This window comes from Agelaius phoeniceus, chromosome 7 (assembly GCF_051311805.1).
Source record: "Agelaius phoeniceus isolate bAgePho1 chromosome 7, bAgePho1.hap1, whole genome shotgun sequence".
In the NCBI taxonomy this organism is placed as follows: Eukaryota; Metazoa; Chordata; class Aves; order Passeriformes; family Icteridae; genus Agelaius; species Agelaius phoeniceus.
In genome coordinates this window covers 50,937,601-50,959,532 of record NC_135271.1, presented here as the reverse complement: position 1 = coordinate 50,959,532, position 21,932 = coordinate 50,937,601, and the positions used below count along the sequence as shown (strand labels likewise).

At 38.7% G+C, this 21,932-nt stretch overlaps 1 protein-coding gene across 14 annotated transcripts in view; it reads left to right on the top strand.

Moving 5' to 3' along the window:
- Nucleotides 1-21,932, top strand: part of BAZ2B (bromodomain adjacent to zinc finger domain 2B) — a 112,153-nt gene that overhangs the window by 75,307 nt on the left and 14,914 nt on the right. For 10 of the 14 annotated variants that reach the window (XM_077181830.1, XM_077181824.1, XM_077181825.1 and 7 more), the window contains 12 exons: nt 550-642; nt 756-817; nt 5,707-5,772; nt 6,512-6,577; nt 7,204-7,248; nt 7,499-7,531; nt 8,720-8,785; nt 11,195-11,335; nt 12,712-12,966; nt 13,719-13,933; nt 15,346-15,420; nt 20,422-20,665. In XM_077181830.1, coding sequence (XP_077037945.1) covers nt 550-642; nt 756-817; nt 5,707-5,772; nt 6,512-6,577; nt 7,204-7,248; nt 7,499-7,531; nt 8,720-8,785; nt 11,195-11,335; nt 12,712-12,966; nt 13,719-13,933; nt 15,346-15,420; nt 20,422-20,665 — 1,361 coding nt within the window. The remainder of the gene's footprint in view (nt 1-549; nt 643-755; nt 818-5,706; nt 5,773-6,511; nt 6,578-7,203; nt 7,249-7,498; nt 7,532-8,719; nt 8,786-11,194; nt 11,336-12,711; nt 12,967-13,718; nt 13,934-15,345; nt 15,421-20,421; nt 20,666-21,932) is intronic. The other 4 variants (XM_077181829.1, XM_077181827.1, XM_077181823.1 and 1 more) reach the window with 1 other exon arrangement.

The window sequence follows — 21,932 nt, the reverse complement described above, 5'->3', positions numbered from 1 at the left end:
CAGAAATGCTATCACAGGGTAGTAGAATGCTTCAGGAGGTTACTTATTAGCATAAGAATGGCTGACTTTAGGTAGACACAGGAAAGAGGCATGTGACCCAGGTGAGTGTGTTCTTACTTCATTGTTAAGAAATTATTACATAATTACTTGAGGTGACTTGTAAGGAAAACTAATTCCATGCTTTCTGAATAAAATGTTGATTTAGTAGTTTTGAAGCAAATGTTTTCTGCTTTAGAAGAAAGAGGAAAATGGTTTTAAAATGAACCAGCATTATTGGTATAATTCTGTCACTTAAATAATTTTCCCTCCTCAACCAGTATTTGTTTTATATAGAAAGTATCCATGTTCATTTGCACTGTTCACATGGTTACTGATACATGATGTGCCATTAACGGTAGTTCATTGAAAAATTTTGTAGATGCCAGGGTGTGCAAAACAAATCCTCTGTTTGCTCTGTCTTTACAACATACAAATCTCTGGAACATGAACTGTATCTTTATTGTTGGACAGCACTATTTTTATGAACTTAATATTTTCTTTTTGTAACAGAAATAGCTAGGCAAGCAGCACAAATAAAGCTACTGAGAAAGCTTCAGAAGCAGGAACAAGCACGAGCTGCCAAAGAAGCAAAAAAACAGCAAGGTAAGTATTACTTGTGCAAAGTTGTGCATGTTAGGGGATTATTTTGAAAAGTGTTTATGAAAAATTACCTGTCTCTTGTGTGTTCTGCTGAATTGTTTGCTTTTGTTTGTTAGCTATTATGGCAGCTGAAGAAAAGCGAAAGCAAAAGGAGCAGATAAAGATAATGAAGCAACAGGTAAATTATGCAATTGCTAAATAAGCTCTTTAAATGATGTTTTCATTATCACTCAGTAAGGTGTATTTCAGATATTTCGTAAATTACTAAGTATCCTGATTACAAAGCGTATGTTTTAAATCTAGTTTTAAAGTGCACACAGTGTATTAAAATTACTGTATTAAAATTGTAAATATATTAAAATTCTAAACTTCATTAAATCCACTATTAACCCATGTCCCCAGGTGCCACATCAACACATCTTTCAACACTGTTCCTCTAGGGACAGTGAGTCCATCGCTGCCCTGGGCAGCCTGTGACAGAGCTCGACAACCCTTTCCATGAAGAAATGTTACCTAATATCCAAGTTAAACCTCCCTTGGTACAATGTGAGGCCATTTCCTCTTGGCCTGTCCCTTGTTCCAGGGAGCAGAGCCTGACCCTCCCTTGGCTGCACCCACCTGTCAGGGAGTTTGAGAAAGCAAGAAGGTCCCCCCTGAGCCTCCTTTTTTCCAAGCTGAGTCCCTTTCCCAGCTCCCTCAGCTGTTCTTGGTGCTCCAGCCCCTTCCACAGCTCTCTTGCCCTTCTACTCTGGACATACTACATCCCCTCAATGTCTGTATATGATTTCAGCATCCCAACACTTGGAAAAAGTACTAGTATTGGTTTTCCTGTAAGTGACATGGGTGACATGGGAAGAAGACAGAGATGCTGCTTGCAGTGTAGAGAGAAAATTCATGTGGCCAAAGTTCAGTTGTAGTTTAAGCTGCCAGAATTATGGGGGACAACAGAAAAAAAATTTTTTCAAATACATTAATGACAATCCTGCTTGTGTTTATAAATTGGGAAATGAGGGGCTGAAGAGCAGCTGCAGGAAGGGATCTGGGAGTCCTGGTTGATGGCAAGGGTGGTGTCAGTCAGCAGTGCCCTGGCACCCAGGAGGGAATCTTTGCCCTGGAGGGCATCAGGCCCAGCTTTGCTGGCCAGAAAGGAAGGGGTGTGTCCCACTCTGCTCTGCACTGGGGTGGCCTCACCTTGAGTCCTGGGGAGAGCTTTGGGTACCCCAATATAAAAAGGACAGTAAACCATTAGAGGCTATCCAAAAAAGGCCGCGAGGATTGGGGATGGGACTGGAAGGGAAGGCTTAAGAGGAGTGACTGAGGGACTTGGTTTGTTCAGTCTGGAAGAGACTGAAGGTAAACTCATTGTGGTGTTCAACAAACTCTGGAGGGGCAGCTCTGATCTCTGCTCTCTGTGACCAGTGACGGGACTTGAGGGAACTACTGGAGCTGAGTCAGGAGGTTTAGGCTAGGTATCAGAGTAAAGGTTGACCAATCCAGAGGGTGGTCAGGCACTGGGCAGGCTCCCCAGGGAATGGTCACAGCTCAAAGGCTGCCAGAGCTCCAGGAGCATTTGGACAATGATCCCAGGCAGAGGGTGAGATTGTAGGGGTGTCGGTGCAGGGCCAGGAGTTGGATCGATGATCATGATGAGTCCCTCCCAGCTCAGCATGCTCTGTGATTTTGTGACATCTTGAGGTGTTAAAAAAATGAAAATAGTAAACCCTTTCACATCTTTGAAATCCAGGTATTAAATCCTGACATGCTTCTTTTTTTTTTTTTGAGTAGTAAACCAGAACTGGTGTTACTTCAGGCTACCTTAAATATTCCCTTAATAGATAACAATTAATTCTTGTTGGTAACTGTTTAAATATTTCCCTTTTTTCTTTTTTTTATGATAGTGCTCATTGTAGTAGATACAGAGCTTGAAGCTGTCACTCTACCATGTATGAGTTATATTAGAAAAGGCTGAGAGAGCTGGGACTGTTCATCCTGGAGAAGAGGAGGCCCAGCAGGATCTTGCTAATGTTGCTAAGTACCTGAGGGGAGGTTGCAAAGAGGTGACTTAGTAGTTGAAGTACCCAATGACAGGAGGTTCCTTCTGAACATTGGGAAACAGTTTGTCACCAAGATGGCAACTGAGAACTGGAACAGGTGGCCCAGGGAGGCTGTGGAGCCTCCCACATGGATTTTCAACAGCAGCCTGGATGTGGTCCTGGGTAACTGGTTCTAGGCGACCCTTCTGGGGCAGGGGGATGTGGACAAGGTGAGTTCCAGATGTCCCTCCCAGCCTCAGCCAGTCTGCTCTTTTGTAGATCCTGACAGTTTCAAGCTGTCCACTTCTCAAGGCAACCCATACTTGTTAAAGAAAAGTAGCACACTATGATTTTCAAGTGGTCCTTACATTCCGAGGGGTCTAGGGAGCAAGAATTTTTAAATTGTCAAATGCATCAAATCCTTGATGTCATCAAAATTGTCATCATCATATTCCTTCTTGATGTGTAACCTGATAAAATTCATTATTTCAATGTGCAGAGTACTTTCTTCTCTGATAGTTCTTTAGACAGTTCTTTATTCTGATCTCTGCTGAAAAGTTTGTTCTGTATTTATTAACTCTAACCTTTATGGAGTTGAGAGTCCTACATTTTGGCCACAATAACCCCGTGCAGCATTATAGTCTGGGGAAGGTGAGGCTGGACAGTGCCCAGGCAGGAAGGGACCTTGGGGGTACTGGCTGACAGCCTGCTGAACATGGGCCAGCAGTGTGCCCTGGGGGCCAAGAAGGCCAGTGGCATCCTGGCCTGGATCAGGAATGGCGTGGCCAGCAGGAGCAGGGAGGTCATTCTGCCCTGTACTCAGCACTGCTGAGGCCTCACCTCGAGTGCTGTGTCCAGGTCTGGCCCCTCCAGCTGGGAAGGACCTTGGGATGCTCGAGCACATCCAGAGGAGGCTGGTGAGGGGTCTGGAACACAAACCCTGTGAGGAACCACTGAGGGAGCTGGGGGTGCTCAGCCTGGAGAAAAGGAGACGCGGGGTGCCCTCATCACTCTCTGCAGCTCCTGACAGGTGGCTCTGCTCAGGGGGGATTGGTCGCTTTCTCCAGGCCTGACAAGAGGTCCCAGTCTCAAGCTGCACCAAGGGAAATACAGGTTGGATATTACGAAAAAGTTTTTTACAGAAAGGTGATAATGTTCTGGAATGATCTGCCTGGGGAGGAGTGGAGTCACCATCCCTGGATGTGTTTAAAAAACGACTGGGTGTGGCACTGGGTGCCAGGGTTTAGTTGAGGTGTTGGGGCTGGGTTGGACTCGATGATCTTGAAGGTCTCTTCCAACCTGGTCATTCTGTGAGAGGGTGTAGCACATGCTTTCAACTTTTGCACTGTTTTGATTTAAAATATAATGAGGGATAATAGAGATTTAAGGTCCATGCTGTGAGCTTCACATGGAAGCTTCACGTGGAAAAAGTTCTGCACGGTCTGCACAAGGCCTCTTGAGTTAATTTTATTGATAAGGTTGTGTTATGTTGGACTTCTCAATAGTTTACAGAGCTCATAAACTGGTGTTTAGACTTCATGTAGCAGCTCTATTTGTCAGGAAACTTAGTATATCTTTCTCATCTGTCATTGCTCTTTTACTGTTAAATATTATAGACTATCTTTTCTTAGGACCCTGGTATATACATCACTATGTATATACATCTCTACGTATATACTTTATTGTATGTATCACTATGTATCACTATGTCCTCCAGAGAGTAAAATTTTAGAGTGATCCCTCTTCTCAGAGTCTCAGGCCAGCTCACAAGAAAACAATGTATTATGTACAGATGGGCTTTACCCTCACTGTTGGGAAAGCATCTGCTGTTCCAGAGAAGCTCATTGAGCTCCTTTTCAAGCTTCTGGTCTAGGCTTCCCCCAGCTTGCAGGGCTATTCCATGATCTGGATTTTGCTATTAAAACTTTACAGGAAGTCTAGCTGGATGGATGCACTTTCCTTCAAAATGGTCCTTCCTAGTCACTGGGGCTCAGTCAGCTCTTTTGAGATAATCTCAAATAATGTGCTAATGAATTTTTAATAGCTAATTTAACAGACAAACCTATGCAACACAGGTAGTGTGAAATGATTCCAGTGTTTGCTATGATTGCATTTTTCAATCAATGTAATCAGACTTGGTTCAGATTTCAGGAACTAATTTATGAAGAAGGATATATTAGAATATGGTTGCCCAGCATCCATCTGTGGAGTGCATAACTTCATCGTTTTCACCATGATGAAACATGCTTAAATATGTTGTAGTACCCATGGTTCCTGTTCCAATTACTTCTTTTGTTACAGCATGTGTACAATTCCATCACTAAACTGCATACTAAAGCCTCCAAAATTAGCATCAATTACCCGAGTGCTTTAAATATGTGGAGCAGCTGAAGTGTACTTAGCTGAGCATGTTACCCAGGTTTCATGTGGGTGAGTGTTCCTGGCTGACAGAGCATGGGCTTTGGGTTTTGCTGAGCTCAGCTCACTGTGCTGCCCGTGGGACCATAATGGCCTGAAAGAGGCTGTAAGAACTGAGGCACAAACGCCTCAGTGCTTGGACAGCCCTTGCTATTTCTTGGTCAGAGAGATCACTTCAAAACATCATGTATTTCATGGCATAGCTCACCCTTTTGTTCATTCTTAAGGAGCTTCACCATTGTCAGCTGGAATTGGAATACTCTAGTTACCTTACTTGGTCATTAATCTGGTCCTCTTGAAGGTGTTAAAAAAATAATAAAAACTTTGACAACTTAAACATGAGCACCCATGCATAACTAGACGTGGTTTCCTTCAGGGAAAGGAAGATATCTAATACTAGTAAAATTTCTAAACATATGGGAACAGTTGACTAAAATGGCTGAAAGTCAGTAACAAAAAAGTATGTATAAACTTTGTCATTTTAAAAATGTAAAAGTAAATGTATAAAAAAAGTATAGTATGTACAGTATAGTATATAAAAGTATATGTATTTTTTATAAAAGTATAATTTCCTTTATATATATTTTTTAAAGAAGTAACTTTCTTACCCTTGTAGGAAAAAATTAAGCGAATTCAGCAAATTAGAATGGAGAAGGAACTTCGAGCTCAGCAAATTTTGGAGGTAAAAATAATGACTCAAATGTAATTTTTCCATTGTCATTTTAAAATGTATTTTAGTAGTTACACATGTAGTTAGAAGTGTAACTAAATATAGCAGCTCTAATGACCTTATTTCCAAAGGCCAGTTCAAAGATGTGTCCTAAATTATTTTTCTTAAAAGATCAACATAAACTGTGATCCATAGTCTTACAAGTATTCACACTTGGGCTCACGGTTTTCTATCAGAATAGTCTTGTGTGTACATAAGTTAACAGCAAAACAATTCCTTAGTTAGAGAAAAAGTTTGCAGTAGTAGGATATTAAAACAATACAATGCTGTGGGTATGCTCTGTATGAAATGCAGTGGGTTTAAAAATACTATGGCTGTATTAGAGTATACTCTACAGGTTTGCTACTGTACTAGCAAAGATAGATTGCTAATTTTCAAGTCTCCATTGACATAAAAATTAATAGTAATCTCTTTGCCGTTTCTGTGTGTACCTGCTTTCTTAAAATAGCCAGATGAAACAGTTTTGAGTGGGAAATTTTGGTTGAAATTTTTTGTTTGAAATTCTGGTTGAATTTTTTTTAAAGTAACTGAAATGTGAATTGATTGATTGTGAAAGCTGCATCAGAGATTTCTTGCAATGTACGCAATAAGTGATGATGTTCTTAACTTCTAAAGATACATAACTTTGCTTCTAGTCAGATTATTTTCAAGTTGTGATTGTGCTGTTGTGTGACCTGTTTTGCATGCACAGGCAAAAAAGAAAAAGAAGGAAGAAGCAGCAAATGCCAAATTATTGGAAGCGGAAAAACGAATAAAGGTTAGTTTAGAAGAGCTCCAAAAACAAGAACTGTGTTATACATAATGTATGTGGATGTATAAAAGCAATAGATTTGGGAGGCTGTTCATTGATAATGAAGCTGTGCAGCTGTACAGCTGTACAGCAAATAATGACATGTATGTATTGTTATAAAAAGCCATGAAGCATATGCAGAGGAGTTTGTGTATGTGTGGCATACACACACAGATATACAGAGACAGTACTTTATATGCCATTACCATGGTTTGCGTAACAAAATGTTCTGCAGTAACATTATTCACAATATTCTTTCAAGCACACTGTATGGAAAAATGTTGTTGTTTCTTGGTGAGCATAGTCTTTTCTAGGCTGTAATGCATGCAAAACTACAGAACTCTTTTACAAATACTGGAAAATGCAGTGTCTGTGTGTGTGTATATAAGCACTATTGCTGCTTCGGCATTCTAGGTGTGTTCTAACATGGAACTCCCAACTCACCAGACTTACTGTCATGTATACTGTGTATACTTCTCTGTAAGTTAGAATTTAAGTCAGATGTGCTGTTTTAGTGTGGCAGAACTGTGCAATTTGGTAAGTAAATTTTGATTGATGTTTTAAAAAAATACGCTTCTGTTCTTCTGTTGAAGGAGAAAGAGATGAGAAGGCAGCAGGCCGTTCTTCTGAAGCACCAGGTTGGTATAAGTTTGGTTGACCAAACAGACAGAATGCCAGTTGTCAGCTACTGCTTTCAGTTGTATGGGGGGGGGTAGAATCATCAAAATATTCCCTTTTTAAACTTCTGGGTTTGATTCCTGCACAGATTTTCTTTTGCCTTACAATTTTTTGCTTTGCTTTGGTATTGGGGTCTTTTGGGGGATTATAAAGTGGTTTTATGACTTTGTGATTTCTGTTTCATAATGTTGTGCCAACTCTTTCTACCAGGAGTTGGAGAGGCATAGACTAGATATGGTATGGGTATGTTTATTTTTGTACATCTAACACCGCATTGTGATTTGGTTGTGATATGGTTGTCATAGCAATGCATAAAATGTAGCACTGGCTGCTGTCATATTACATACTGCTGCATGGCTTTACAGCACAGTGCATTGCATACATCTGCTTGTCTTGTCTGTTAAGGAAAAAAAACCATGTCTTGAACATGTGTATAAATTGAATGTGGCAATAACTAAATGTGGTTTTTAACCAGGGATCTATGTTACTGATGTCCCAGTAAAAATTTGACTAGTATATAAAATCAGGGATTGATGCAAAATCACTAGGATGGTCACTTGGATGATTTTTGCAAGCCTTGTCCCATTCACTGGGAATGAATCTAGACATTTTAAATACAATTTGAATTAACCTGTTTTAGAAATCAGGGTGATGTCTTCCCCTTGTAAGATACTGAGGAAATAGCTTTCAGTTGGTGGTAAATACATAACGTTATAAATATACAATGAAATATTAGAATGTTATCCTAGCCTCACCAAATTAGATGATAAAATTCCTATAGCCTTTACTGGGGCCAAGATTTGCTCTTCAGCTGTTAAGCTGAAGGAAAATCCCCTGTACTTAGTGCCTTAGAATACTGCTCCTTAATGCATTTGAAGCTACTGACATAATTTACTGAGGGACAGGCATCAGTAAATGCAAGTGTTGTTGCATATGTGTATGCACCACTACTGGCTTGATTAAAACTGATCTAGAGCTGATAAAATTAATCATGTTAATTTGTTGCTTGGTTAGAAAAATGTTAATACTTGCAATGTTTGAAAAAGACCAGTTTAAAATTTCTGCTGAATTGGCTATTGAAGAAGTAAATTGCAAGTTCCGTCATAGCAGATGTAAGGTAACTGACCTGTTCCAGCCAACCATTATGCTTTTTGTTCTGCCAGCTTATGAAGGAGCATCACAACTGACCATAAGTAAATCTGTATGCTTCTTATTTACACTGTCTCCATGTTCATTGCTTTACCTTTTTGCTTTTGATTGTTCTTGTATTTGCTTTCTAAACCTGAACTAAAACATGCACAGACTTGGCCATTCTTGTCCTATATTTAGTATTTACTGTGACTTGTCTATTAATGCTAAATTTGTTACTCCACTTTTTTACTGATTTGAAAATGCGGTTTAGTTTTGTTCTAATATTACCCACTTCAATAGGAACGAGAACGGAGAAGACAACATATGATGCTTATGAAAGCCATGGAAGCACGTAAAAAAGCAGAAGTGAGTATTAACTCTGAAAGTTTGAAGTTTTCGTAGTTTTGTTCTGCAGTCATCTGTAGAAGAGCAGTGTCCTTTTACATTATGTATAATTTGATTTGTGTACATTGCAGCAGTAGGACAAGAAACATTAGGCACAAATTGAAATACAGGAAATTCTGTTCAAACTTAAAAACCTTTTTTACTTGGAGAGAGATGGTTAAACATTGGCACAGATTGCCCAGTTTTGAGAGTTCTGGATGTTTTTGAGAAGAAACAGAAGTAAAATACAAAAACCCCACAATTACTCATTTGCTTTTTGCTTTACATTTATGTATTTCTGTATCCTTTTTTTTTAAGTCCATATCCTGAAACTTTTGTAAATAAAGTGCAGATAATGAGGATATTGAAATAAGATAGGCATCATTATAGCAAGTAGTTGTTAAGGAAATTGTTAAAACTTCTCTCTAGGATGTATTTGCAAATTTCAATAAAAGCGACTGACCAAACCCAAGAAAAACTGAATAATACTTCCTTACAAGGACGTAGAGGAAGATGATACCCCGAGCAGCCATTCCACTGTTGGAAATCAGGATACCAGGCTAAATGGTCATTTAGTCTGATCCAGTGGTCTAAATGTATTCTTACTCTTAACAGATATAGAACAGTGTTTATTTCAACCAGTAGAAGTAATGTTTAAATAGATTTATGAAACGTAGTGCAGCCTGAAGTTTTCAGTTTTAATCATAACTATAAATTACTGTGTGGACACATAAATATCCATATATACATCTCTGGTTTTCTTCTGTTGTAGAGCATTTCAAATTGGCAAAAACAAGTTGTAAGCAATGCCAGCTGACCTTGGGACATTGACATAGGCTAAGATAAAAGGCAATAAATCAGTTTCCAAAAGCAAATCAGAGGGCATCAAGTTAGGGATTTTGTGTGCTGCTTTAGTGTATTGTGATTTTTCAATACAAGATGTCTCTTATGAACTCAGGCTAGATAAAGAGGGCCTGCGTGGGCAGTACAGAGGGTGCTTACACAGCTGTAGAGTAGCAAGCAGGTGGGCAGATGGGTAGTTCTGAATGTCAGTGCATTTTTTTTCTGCCAGTGTAAATTTACTGGTCCAAATATGTTCTTTGTGTGTAATATGAAATTCGATCTTGCTATCCACTAAAGACTGTAGTAGTAGAAGTCATGATCCCTGTGCACTCACAGTGGTTATCCACAGGTGTCACTAGTGGTCTGATAATACTCCATGTAGAATCAAAAGGAAGAATAAAAAGTCATGGGGCCTGCCAGAACTCTCCAGAGAAGTCAGTGGTTAATACTGACCTACAAATGCAGCTGAGCCCTGACTTAGTATCGCCCATACTCTCATTGTTGCAAAATATGGTGGTAGTAAATGGAAGAGACTAGAGTGACCTCTTAAACTAACAGAATAGTAGGGAGTGGTTCTGAGTAATGGGAGGCATCTTAGCTTGGTTCTTTAGCCCTTCTGTGTCCACAGGTGAAAAGCACATGCAGCATCTTCAGTTTTGTACTGTATCAGGTTCTTGAGTGGAGGCACACACACATACGTGTGTTTGTTTATACACACAGTTCTGTGCTCTGAACAGGTGGTGCTGATGTGTGGCAGATTCCATACATTTTACACTTGATATTGGGGGGGTGTGGGCAGTTGTGTCATCAGGACAGTGGATTGGCAGCAGAAACCCTGGCACCGGGGATGGGAAAGGCCACGGGAGCTCTAGGTTCATAGTCTTGGCATGTTACAGAGTTGGTGTAGTATTGGTGTGACTCCACTGTGGAGGGTGTCGAAGAGACAGTAGGTGCTTGACTTCTCACTTGATGATGCGTGTGTTCTTGTTGTGCATATAAGACATAAAGGACAAAATGTTCAGTTTTAGGTTGCATGCAAAGTGTATGGTAATTCAAGGCCAGAAGCTACTTGTGTTTGAAAAGATTGGTTGTGTTTTATAAGGCATTCATGTCTAGTTTATGTATTGTGGGACTTTTTCAGCCATGTATTGTTCAGAGAGATTTCTTGAGTGGTCTCTGCTGTAGCAGGTGCAGATTAACAATACTGGGGTGTAAGCAGGGCCTTTGAAATCAGGTGCCTTGCATGGCAATTCTTTGCCATATTTTCACTCAGTCATCTTTTTTAAATGGTACGTCAAAGAGTTTTTCTTTGCAAACATACTTGAAACCTGTGTCTCTGTGGACAGGAGAGAAAAAAGTGAATCTTAGATTGCTTTACAAATTCAGTGATTTTGTTCTAGTTTTTCCCTCCCCTTTACGTTGATGCAGGTTCCTTAATTGATGTGGCGATTCTTAAGGTTACAGAACTAGTGCTCTTCAAATTCTTAGATTGTTCATTTGTAAGTTTAATATGTGGGGTTTATTTTTTTCCCTTTTAATTCTCTTAAGGAAAAAGAGCGGCTGAAGCAAGAGAAACGTGATGAAAAAAGATTAAATAAGGAACGTAAACTGGAACAGCGAAGATTGGAATTAGAAATGGCAAAGGAGCTAAAGAAGCCTAATGAAGATATGTGCTTAGCAGACCAGAAGGTAATCACAACAACATAGACTTACTTTCTTGCTTCTTGTTTTTGTATTTTATAATTCTGTCAATAACTTTCTTCTTGCAGTCACACTCAAAGCATTCAAGTTTTAATTGAGGTAATTAGAGAGCTATTTGAAATATATACAAATACAAGATACTAGAATGCGACACAGTAGCATATGTTTATGTAAAAGTTTTTTGTTTAAAAGATGTGGGATCTCAGCACATCGTTCCCGATGTCCAGAGATGCCAGGAGAACCCTTGGGGGTCTCGGAAATCCTGGAATGTTGCCAAGAGTGTTTGGTGGCTTGATTTTGATCCATCCACAGAAGTGACAAGAATTTGAGGACATGAGAATCACTTTAGAGTGAAGGGTGTAAAAGGGACACATTTAGAGGGTGAAATATAAACTTTAAGGTTTTTGGTACAGGGGGGTTATGGAGACAAGATGGAGGGATCAGGGCGTGTCTCGTCCTTCTTCTTTCTTCTTCTTGTCCTCCATCTTCTGTAGTGATGTTGGCACTTGAGGATTAGTTTATGGTGAAGGTGCACTTGCTAACATGGGTGAAAAGTATTGGAAAATAAAGGTAAATATCATGTAGGTAGATTTTAGTATAAAAAGACATGACCGCCCCGTGGGTGGTCAGAGAGTGCCTGTGGCTGCCTTGCAGATCAGACCTCTGTTGGGCAGACAGAAAATTTTGTAGATAAGAAACAATAAACAATCAGAAGATCGAAAAGCTGAAGAGTCCAGACTCGTCCTTTGAAACGCGTGCCACCCAAGAACCACCCTACCCGTGTCGGGGCAGAGACAGACAGCCGGACCCGACAAAAAGAGGCCTGCTTCCTAAAAACATGATTGCCTTTAAAAATTCTTTACTCAAGTTGTTTTCACACCAGGAATGTGCATCATGTCTCAGTACACAGGCACTGTATAGTTATCTAGAGAACTCTTACAACCTGTTGCTCAAAAAGAATTACTCTCCCAGTCTTCCAACTTCTTAGTTTTTGTCCGTAAGGACTTGACGAAGGTTGGGTTCAAAGTCTGTTCCAGAGAAATTCCTTCCCTTTTTCCCTTAAATAATTTTACACTACCTTTTACAGTAATTTGACTCAGAACAGATCTTTACAGTGTCTCCTGGCCAAAAAGGAAGTACTTCCTGATCTCTTGCCTTCTATAATTTGTGAACATTTAAATGTGTTTCAGCATTGAATGGGCAAGGGGTGCAGGATACCCCTTGGAAGGAAGGTTGCCTGTACCTTCCAGCATTGTCATGCTCTAGGTCAGAAGGAAGTGTCAATCAATTTTCCCAGCTGTTATAAAAAGAATTTCTTTTGAAATATGCTACTGAATCTTTCACTTTTTTTCTTTGCTTTCCAGCCTTTCCCAGAGCTGCCTCGCATCCCAGGCCTTGTTCTTGATGGAAGCACGTTTTCTGATTGTCTTATGGTAGTGCAGTTCCTGCGTAACTTTGGTAAAGTTCTTGGCTTTGATGTGGCCATAGATGTTCCCTCCCTGAGTGTTCTTCAAGAGGGTTTGCTCAACATAGGGGACAGCATGGGAGAAGTACAGGACTTGCTTGTGAAACTTGTCTCTGCAGCTGTGTGCGATCCTGGACTTGGTACAGGATACAAGGTAAAAAGAAAAAATCCATAGTAAACACCCTGTACATACAAATGCATTCTTCATAATGCGTCTCTGACACCTCTCTCCTATGGATTTATTTTGACTTTCCTAATTCTTTTCTTCAGTGTCATGGTTCTAATGTTACTCCAAAACTTTGTGTCCCATCAGCCTTCCCATTTTCCAGACATGATAAATTTCAATGCATTTTCTCTTCACACAAACACACATCCCATTTTTATTTGGATCTTCTGTAGGGCACTGTCACATCTGTGGCCATGTCTTTTAACTCCTTTCCATCCATTCCTTTGCGTTCTTATCCTCATGTTGTATTCTCAGTGAATCTTGCTATTTCTTTCCCTAACGTCTGCTGTCTAGGTCACTGCATCAAAACCCCAATTCAGTCATGACTCTCTCTCTTACTGGCCTTCTTTTTCAGCTTTCTTCCACTCTAGAGCTCTTCACAGTATCATTGTGCACAGCAGTATTCATCAATTTTCAGTTGGACCATGCCTTTTTACATGTAATCCATTTAATTATTGCTAATATTATCTCTGTTTTTAAAAACTTAGAGGTGAAGACATTCTAATTTGTTACTGGATTTAAGATTTACATTTGAATAGTCTCAAAGAATAATCATGTTTGATATACTTATGTAAAAATGCAAAGAAACCCATATCGTCCTCTATGAACAATAAAATAGCCTACAAAGGAAAATGGTGTTTTTAAAACATGACTGTCTGAAATGTCTTTGTTCTTTTTAGGCTAAAACTATTCTTGGAGAACACTTACTGAATGTTGGTATCAATCGAGATAATGTGTCTGAGATTCTGCAGATTTTCATGGAGGCTCATTGTGGGCAAACAGAGCTGACAGAGAGCTTGAAGACAAAAGCTTTTCAGGCACATTCTCCAGCTCAGAAAGCATCCGTACTTGCTTTTTTGGTCAATGAGTTAGCCTGCAGCAAAAGTGTAGTAAGGTAAGATTTTTCCCAAACAGGTGTGTGAAAATAAGATCATAAAAATGTTGTAGTTCAGAAATACTGTGTATTCACTGTATTCCATTACAGGGAGACTACTTATGTTCTTCTTACAATGGAAGCTGAAATTGGTTGAGTTACTGCTTCTTACCTTTATGTACTGTTGATATGATGGAAGAATATAACTTTTCCATGTTTGGTCTGTAATTTTGTTTTCAAAGCTTGAACCAAAATTTCTCTAGCAATTTTAGGAATAAAAGATGAGGTTGATTGCCAAGAAATTTAGTAGGTATTCTAGGGAATAATTTAGAAGAGTTGTTTAAGGCTTCTGCAGTACACTATTTTCCCTTTTTTCCTTTTGTTTTTGAAGATGTTTTGAAGATGTTTCTTTAAGTAGGGTCATAAGCTGAGGTGGCAAGCTTGATGTATCATCGTAGTAATTCAAGAAGGTGTATATGTTGCATTTGTGGTCAGTAGTGTATAGTATTTCATAATTTTAAGTCCCTCCTATGTTCAACAACTTGTCAAAACCCACCAATGTGGAACAAAAAGTTGGGAAATGCCATTTTCTGGGAGGCCTGTTCTTCCACAGACTGTCTATGCTGAAGTGTTTCATGACCTAATTGAGTGCTGCTTTGTTTCTTGGTGTATTCTGCTGGGTTTGGTACCCTGTGCTGCAAAAGTTAATCAGGGTTGCGTAAAGCAGGAATGGAAGAGATGCTTCAGATTTTGCGAAGTTGGAAGATAGCAGAAGTGGGCAGTGCAAGTGCTGTGCATAACTGTTCAAGAAAGTTCATGTGTATCAGTCAAATTCATCATAGAAAGAAACTTCCTCTTGTTGCAGATGACTCTTAGGTCCTATTTGTAGAAATGATCACTTAGAACTTGAGTTTCTATATTTTGATCATAGAAACAACGGTAATCTGCTGAATTGCTGAGGCTGGGATGTCTCGGACATGGGCACGCAGATGGTGACTGTACCAAAGTCCTCCTTTTGGTTCTTCAGTTTCTGCAGTGAAAAGTGAATGTTGGATTGTAGGTCCCAGAGATCCTAGGTAGAATACTTCAGATGTACCAGTGGTAACTATTTTTTCATCACAGGGCTACATGCTTTGTGGCAAAGACATTTGGAGGCTTGACTCTGAACTAGAGCTATGAAAAGAAATGTTGAGTGCCATGCTCCTTGTGGAAAGAAAGCTGAGGTGATGTTGGGGATAAAGACTGACATAAGTACAGCAGTGTGCTACATTGGTGTTCCTAGTATTGTGATTTCCTATATTTAAAATTTTTTATTTTGAATTTTAAGGATTTCTCAAAAGATAGTTATTTGAGGGAAAAATGTCTATACGTAATGTCTATCAGAAAAAAGATACCTAAGTTCACAGTTAATGGATTATTTTCATCTTTGACAGTGAAATTGATAAAAACATTGATTATATGTCAAACTTAAGGAGAGATAAATGGATGGTTGAAGGCAAACTTCGGAAGTAAGTTTCATTTCCTTAAATATTACCATATTTTGCTTTTTTGCCTTTGTTCACATACACTGCTCTATAGGAAATTGGTTCTGAGCATAAAATCAGCCGATTAAGTTACAGGTTTACCAAGACATTAGTAATCAAACTGCTTAATTAAGACGTATGTGAGTTTAGGATGTTGCAGCACCAGTCTTTTACAGTCTATTAAAGATGCATGAGATTCAGAGGGGTAGTGTCACTCAGATTTGGAGCGAAGTCAAGTCTAATTTTGTATTCTTTGGAGGAAACAAAAAACTTTTTAATTGGAATATTAAAGGAGCCATAAAATTGCTATTGACATAATCAAAGTTTATTTGGACCTACTATAATTTCCAGTGTTCATTCTGAAAGGCATTTTAAGACAATGTGATTTTCATACAACAATTGCCAATTGAATTTTGCTAATTTATGTTATCTTAGTGTTTCTCATCTGTCAATGTCACGTCGTTCCCTATAGCTAGGGATCATATGTAGAATGCAAGCTTTGAGATTATTTTTTATATTTCTTATATTTCTGTTAAAGGTAAAATTTGAACTTCTTAAAGGTTGTCAGTTTCATATTCACTGTTCTCCCATCCTACAAGACAAAATTCCATACAGCAACCATACTGGCTCCAACTATCAGGAAGCTGGACGGCATAAAGTTAATGAATCACAGGGGGTAAAAACACATAGCCAGACTCTGCTTTTTTTTTTCTTTGTCATCTTTACCTCTTGCTAGGAATGGTAAATCCTTTCTTAGTCCTTGCTTTAGGTACTTTCATTTCTAATCTTATGTCTCCATTTTTTCCCTTTAATATATCTCAGAAGGAAGAAGGAAAGAAGTAAAGAAGAAGGACAAGAGGGAGGTAGAGGAAAAAATTAGACCAATAAAAAGACATTCTCTACTAATACTACAAATCCCAGTCTGCACAGAGTTAATGTATTTTAACCTTTAGGTTAACCCACTTACTTTTTCCCTGTCTTCATCTGTGTCCCCTCTATGGGATATGGTTTAAGAAGTGTTTATGAAGTTCTGATGTAGCCAATTTACCATTAGCAAAATGGGACCCTTCCCTGTTCTTGTCTTCTTAGGGCCTGCTTAGTCTTTCTCTCCCTCCATCAAACTGTAAGTACTTGTAGATGTAGGATCTTCCCTTTTCCTTATAATCTCTCATTTCTTCCCTGTCAAGTAGTGAGCATCATACTCTGAAGTCCCAAGCTCATCCTCCTTGCTACAATAATTTTTCCATTTCTTGAGTTTTTCTGCCTCATGTGTGGATTTTGGGGTCTAGTAGTGCTCTCCCTATTTTTGAGTGCAAGTATTGCAGCAGAGCTCAGGAATGTTGCTCTTCTGCTTCTTTGAATTCAATGAGCTTGATTCACCTCTCTCGATCTTTGATTAAAAATTTTCGAGTTTTCCACTTTTTCTGATGAATTCCAAGAAGGTTCTAGAAGACTCTTCTTCAATCAATTTTAAACAATATTTTCTTCTTTATTATGTCAATTATGTTTTCCATAAACCCTTACAACTGTTCTGGGGCTTCTCTGAAATGAAATCTGTACACATCAGTCTTTTTGCTATTTTTTTCTGCTTCCAGACTTCATTCTTACATTTTATCTTCCCCATCCATTCACATCTTGATCTAATGTTTAAGCATCCCAGTCCCAAAGAGTTTTGCATGGCAATAACTGGTTAGTTGGGTACTCGCTGTGTGATCAAGAGCTGTGACCTCTTTTCACATGCCTGCAGACCTTTACGTGCCCCTCAGCACATGCCCCTCCTGCTGGAAGTGCGCAGGGGATGAGTAACGGAGGCTGAGGAATGGGTTTATTTAATCTCAGCCTGTTTGGCCAGTGTTTGCTGTCATTAATCTTCAAACCACTGTGTCCAGGTTGGCTACAAGTATATTCAAGGGGGATGAGAAAAGATTCTATCTGCATCACATGTGTTCGATGAAGGAGGTTTTTTTTTTTGCACTTATGTTCTCATTTTTTAAGGACATAAGCTTCTCAGCTGGGAAGGAGGGCAAAAATAAATGCAAAAGCCTGTTCTTGACAGATGCAAATAAGCAACAGTAAAATCCCAGGTTGGAAAACAGAATCATTGTATTTTGTTTTAAGGGATGCTTTGCCTCTCACCCCTTTCCCCGCTCTTCCCTCCTTTTCTCCTCCTTCCCTCAAGGATCTTAATAAGTGTAATACAGATGGTTGGAAATTTGAGTTCTGAACTGCCTGGACTGTTTCTGCTTAGCTGATCGTCAATGAGAGGTTGCATCTAATTCCTTCTCTATTGCATTTTGCTGTGAATCTTGGTACTAATCCCTTTTTTTGTAAAGGCACCTATCTCATATGATCAAGTCATCTTTCTTTGTGCTTTCTGTGTGACAGCTGTGGTCAGACTCTCACCTGAGATGATTCTGTGATTTTTTTTAACTAGATAATCAAAGTCTCAGCATCTCCTTTTCTATTACATGGCTTCTCTTTGGCATCTCTTTTGTAGCGAGATCAACATAAAACAGAATAAAAATGGAATACTGCCTCTTAAAGAATTAGGTAATAATAATTTGGTTTAATAATTCATTGATTATAATAATTCGTTTTTATAAAGGACTTAAGTTTTTCACTGCAACAGTATTCTTTTCACATGCCAGTGTTTTTGTATGCTCTGTGTAAGTTAATTTCTGTTGAATGAAACCATTTCAACTCTAAATGATTGATGGTATGTGAAAAGCGGCATCCCTAAGGGGAGAAATTACACCCTGAGTTTAGGTAGGAGATGCTAATGCTTTTTTACCAAACTTTAATTTTTTGAGATGCAAGGTGAATTATGTGAAAAGTACAATGTTCAGAATTTCTTTCCCTTGGTACTACCTACTACATACATGCAAAAATTATGGGGAAGGCATGAACACTAAATCAGAAGGTGAATTTTCCTTCTGTGATCTAGTAAGCATTATAGATGAGATTAGAGCAGGCTTAAGTCAATCATCTGGTTCTCTGATGGGCCGCCCACTCTTTTTATAGGTCAGTAGACTTTATGATTCTCTCAGCAGTTGCAGATGCACGCTTGGTCCATACCTGAAAGTGAGAAAGACAGAACAGTTTCCTAAGTGAGGGTTTTCTTCTCTCAGTGAGCCATATGTCTAGGCAACAACAGAAAAATGATGCTGCTTCTTGAAATAACTGTACCTTTTTAAAGTTATGCTGGCATTCATTTCTGCCTCTGCACTGCTTTGAGTAGGGACTGCTGCCTTCTTCTGCTTGTGGTGCTATCAAAGAAGAGCATCTTTGATTCATTTGCATGCTTGATAATTTGCAGTATTGTGCAAGCTTCCTTTAGTGCTTGACAACATTACATCTTTATTTTTGCTTTCAGCAAAAGTAGCCTTTTTTGTTTCTTCTGATTTCCTTTAGGTATTTGAAAGAGGTGTTGGCAGGTCATTCGCTTGCCAGCTTTATTACTGAGTTGTCTTCAAGATCATCTTAGTGTATGTAAATTGTCTCTAAAATCATCCAGCACTGCAGCAGACAATCCAGTCATTAACTAGTGATTTTGATAGTTAAGTCCTGTTTATTGGCAGGAATTTCCAGTCTACGTGAAGAAGCTTGAAGTTATCCTCTTGAAAAGGAAATTAGTTTTCTAAAAAACTTAATCAAAAGCCTGAGTGGTATTGATGCGCAGTGAGACTGAGGGTTTTTGCACAATACCTGAAAATGTTATTTGCTTCCAAATTCACTGAAAGGCTTGAGATTTTTTTAAACATATTTTAAATCACTAAAACAGGTAAACATCCCCTTGATATGGAAAAAATAAATGGATAAAATTTTATAAATTCTCCAGTTGTATTAACTAGTGCATAAAAACCCAACCCAAAACAACAGCAATAACAAAACCATACCAAGAAACCAAAGCCCAGCAGTTTTCAAGTCCCTTTGATGATTTCTTGGCTAACAGTCTTTTTCTAAAAAATGCGCTGCTCCCAGTTGAACAGTGACACCTTCATTTCAGTTTGTGCTGTTGACAACTGGCTCTGGTTATCAGTGTTTAAGAAGGCTGGTCCATTTGTCAGTATTCCCTGGAACGAGTACTTGGACAGCACTCATTGTACTTGTAGCCACTTGCTGTATGGAATATTGTTCTGTAGGATGGGAAGAGAGGAGTACGACAAGGAAAAATTACGTCCTGGTAATTGTGTTTGTCGTTACCGTTCTGCTTTTCCCATCCTACCTTCTTCAGTCATCTCTTTAAAAATCTTTGTCTTTTCTACACGTTTATGAATCTCTTCTAAGTCAGTTGCGTTTTTGGTCTGCGTGATAAGTGACTGGTTCAGCCTGGCTATATACACCTCCTGTGGTTCAGCATGTTTGCCTGCAAGCTCCCTGATAGGTGGAACTGTAATTTTTGCTGTGTGGAATCTTGTCTTATAGGGGTTTTATAGAAGAAGGAGGTCTACTACAACCATAATAACTGGTATGTAAGTTTCCCTTTTCTTTCATAAAAGGAAAAATGACAGTTTGAGTAATCTTTAGTAGAACCTGCTGTTGCCATGCAATGTATATAATTTCATACTTCCAAGTGAGGATTTTTGCCTTTTTCTCCCTGGCTCAGACACAAGTATTTTGTCATCATGTTCTTAAGTGCATTAAATAAAAGATAAAGAAGTTGAAATGGTTCTTTCTTCTATATCGTCTTTCCTGACTTCTCAAAATCCCTCTTGTGTTTCATTTCCTCTGAACAGCTACACAGTAAAATTGACCTGGGAGAAACAAAGTCTATTCAGAACAGAACCACGAGTAGTAAGGGTTTTATAACATCAGTTTTTCTTGTTGACTAGTGACAATAAATATTGAGAAAATACAGTGTCATGATAGATCAGAAGCTCTAATTCAAATCTGAAATATATGATTTTCTTTCAATCTCATAGGAAGAGAGGTATGTTTATGCTACAGCCATAATCCATCATTTCACCCTTTCTCATGTGTTCCAAGGCTTAGAATCATTCATGCCAAGAAAACTGGTAAAAGAGATGCTGCGGGGAGTGGGGACGGAGGCGAGGAACCCCATTCCTTGGAGACGCCCACGCCCGGCCGCAAGCGCCGGCGGAAGGGAGGGGACAGTGACTACGACGATGATGATGATGATGACAGTGATGACCAGGCAGATGAAGATGATGAGGATGAAGAGGACAAAGATGATAAAAAAGGAAAAAAGGCAGAAGTTTGTGAGGATGAGGTGGGGAATTGTCAGTATAGTGAAACTTTATTTGCAAATAAGCTAAAACTTGTTTTCCTTCTGTTTTTCTGTAATATGGCACTGTTTCCCAAAAATGTTGCCATAAAAAGGAGGGAAGAATAACTTACTTCCAGTGTTTTGAAATTTTTATTAGTTTTTATTATTTTGTTAACAATGTAAAAATGTAAAAAATGAACAACGCAGTTGCCTTTAACATTCTCTGTTTTGAAGCTTGAGTGATCTTCTTGTGCATTTTTTTCACAACTTCCCCCACATGATTACTGCCTGACTTGATTTGATCACAAGATGATAAATTTTATTTATCAGTGTCAGATATAATACAGGAAGTATCAATGAAAGATTTTTAGATTTTTACCTTGTTGAGCTGGTTTTTAATGGAAATGCACAGGCTTCCACTGGATGGAACCTGATACAAGGCACAAGCAATAGAAAATACTACGTTTTAAAGCACTTGATGCAGCACTGGGTATTTTCTGTTTGCCAGAAAATGATCCATTCATACAAGGTTCGAAGATTTTTAAGACTGCTTGAACAATGCATGTATCCAACATACGTGAACTCAGAGGTTTGCATACACCCTTAATTAGAAACCCAGCTAATTTCTAGTGTAGGAATAGCCCTTAGTGCTGCTATTGTGGATTTATTTCAAGTACTAGAACTTGTATGAATTTAAGAGACTACCTTAGAAGAACAGCCCAAAGTATTTAAAAGTAATTCAGAATTTTTAAAAGATTAATATTTAGATTTCTAATCTCAAGTTGATCCCTCAATCCTTTTCCATCTTGTACAATCTCTTATGTTGGTGCACTGGGCATTTCATAGCCAAAATTCCAGTAACAGTACAGAAATTAATTTTCTGATCTACCAGAAATTCATCGCATTTGTATTCTATGTAGTATTTCAGACGGCATTACTCTGGTACACTTTTACGAAGCCAAGAAATACAAGACTGGTATCTTATGGTGGAGATAATTTTGGCCATATTCTTTTGGAAATTTACTACTATTTCCAAAGGTTTTCTTCAACTAAATTAAAACTCTTGTCATAGAAAAGACTCTAAACAGGCAAGAAGAAGGCAACCACAGACTTAAATCATGAACTCATTCCTCTTAAAAAATCAGCAAGATTGATGCTGTAACTTTTATAGCAGAGTTATAATTTCAATGTCTACAATTTCATGTAGACATTGAAATAAAATGCAAATGTGGACTGACCAAAGATTTACTGATAGGATTTTAAGGGACGC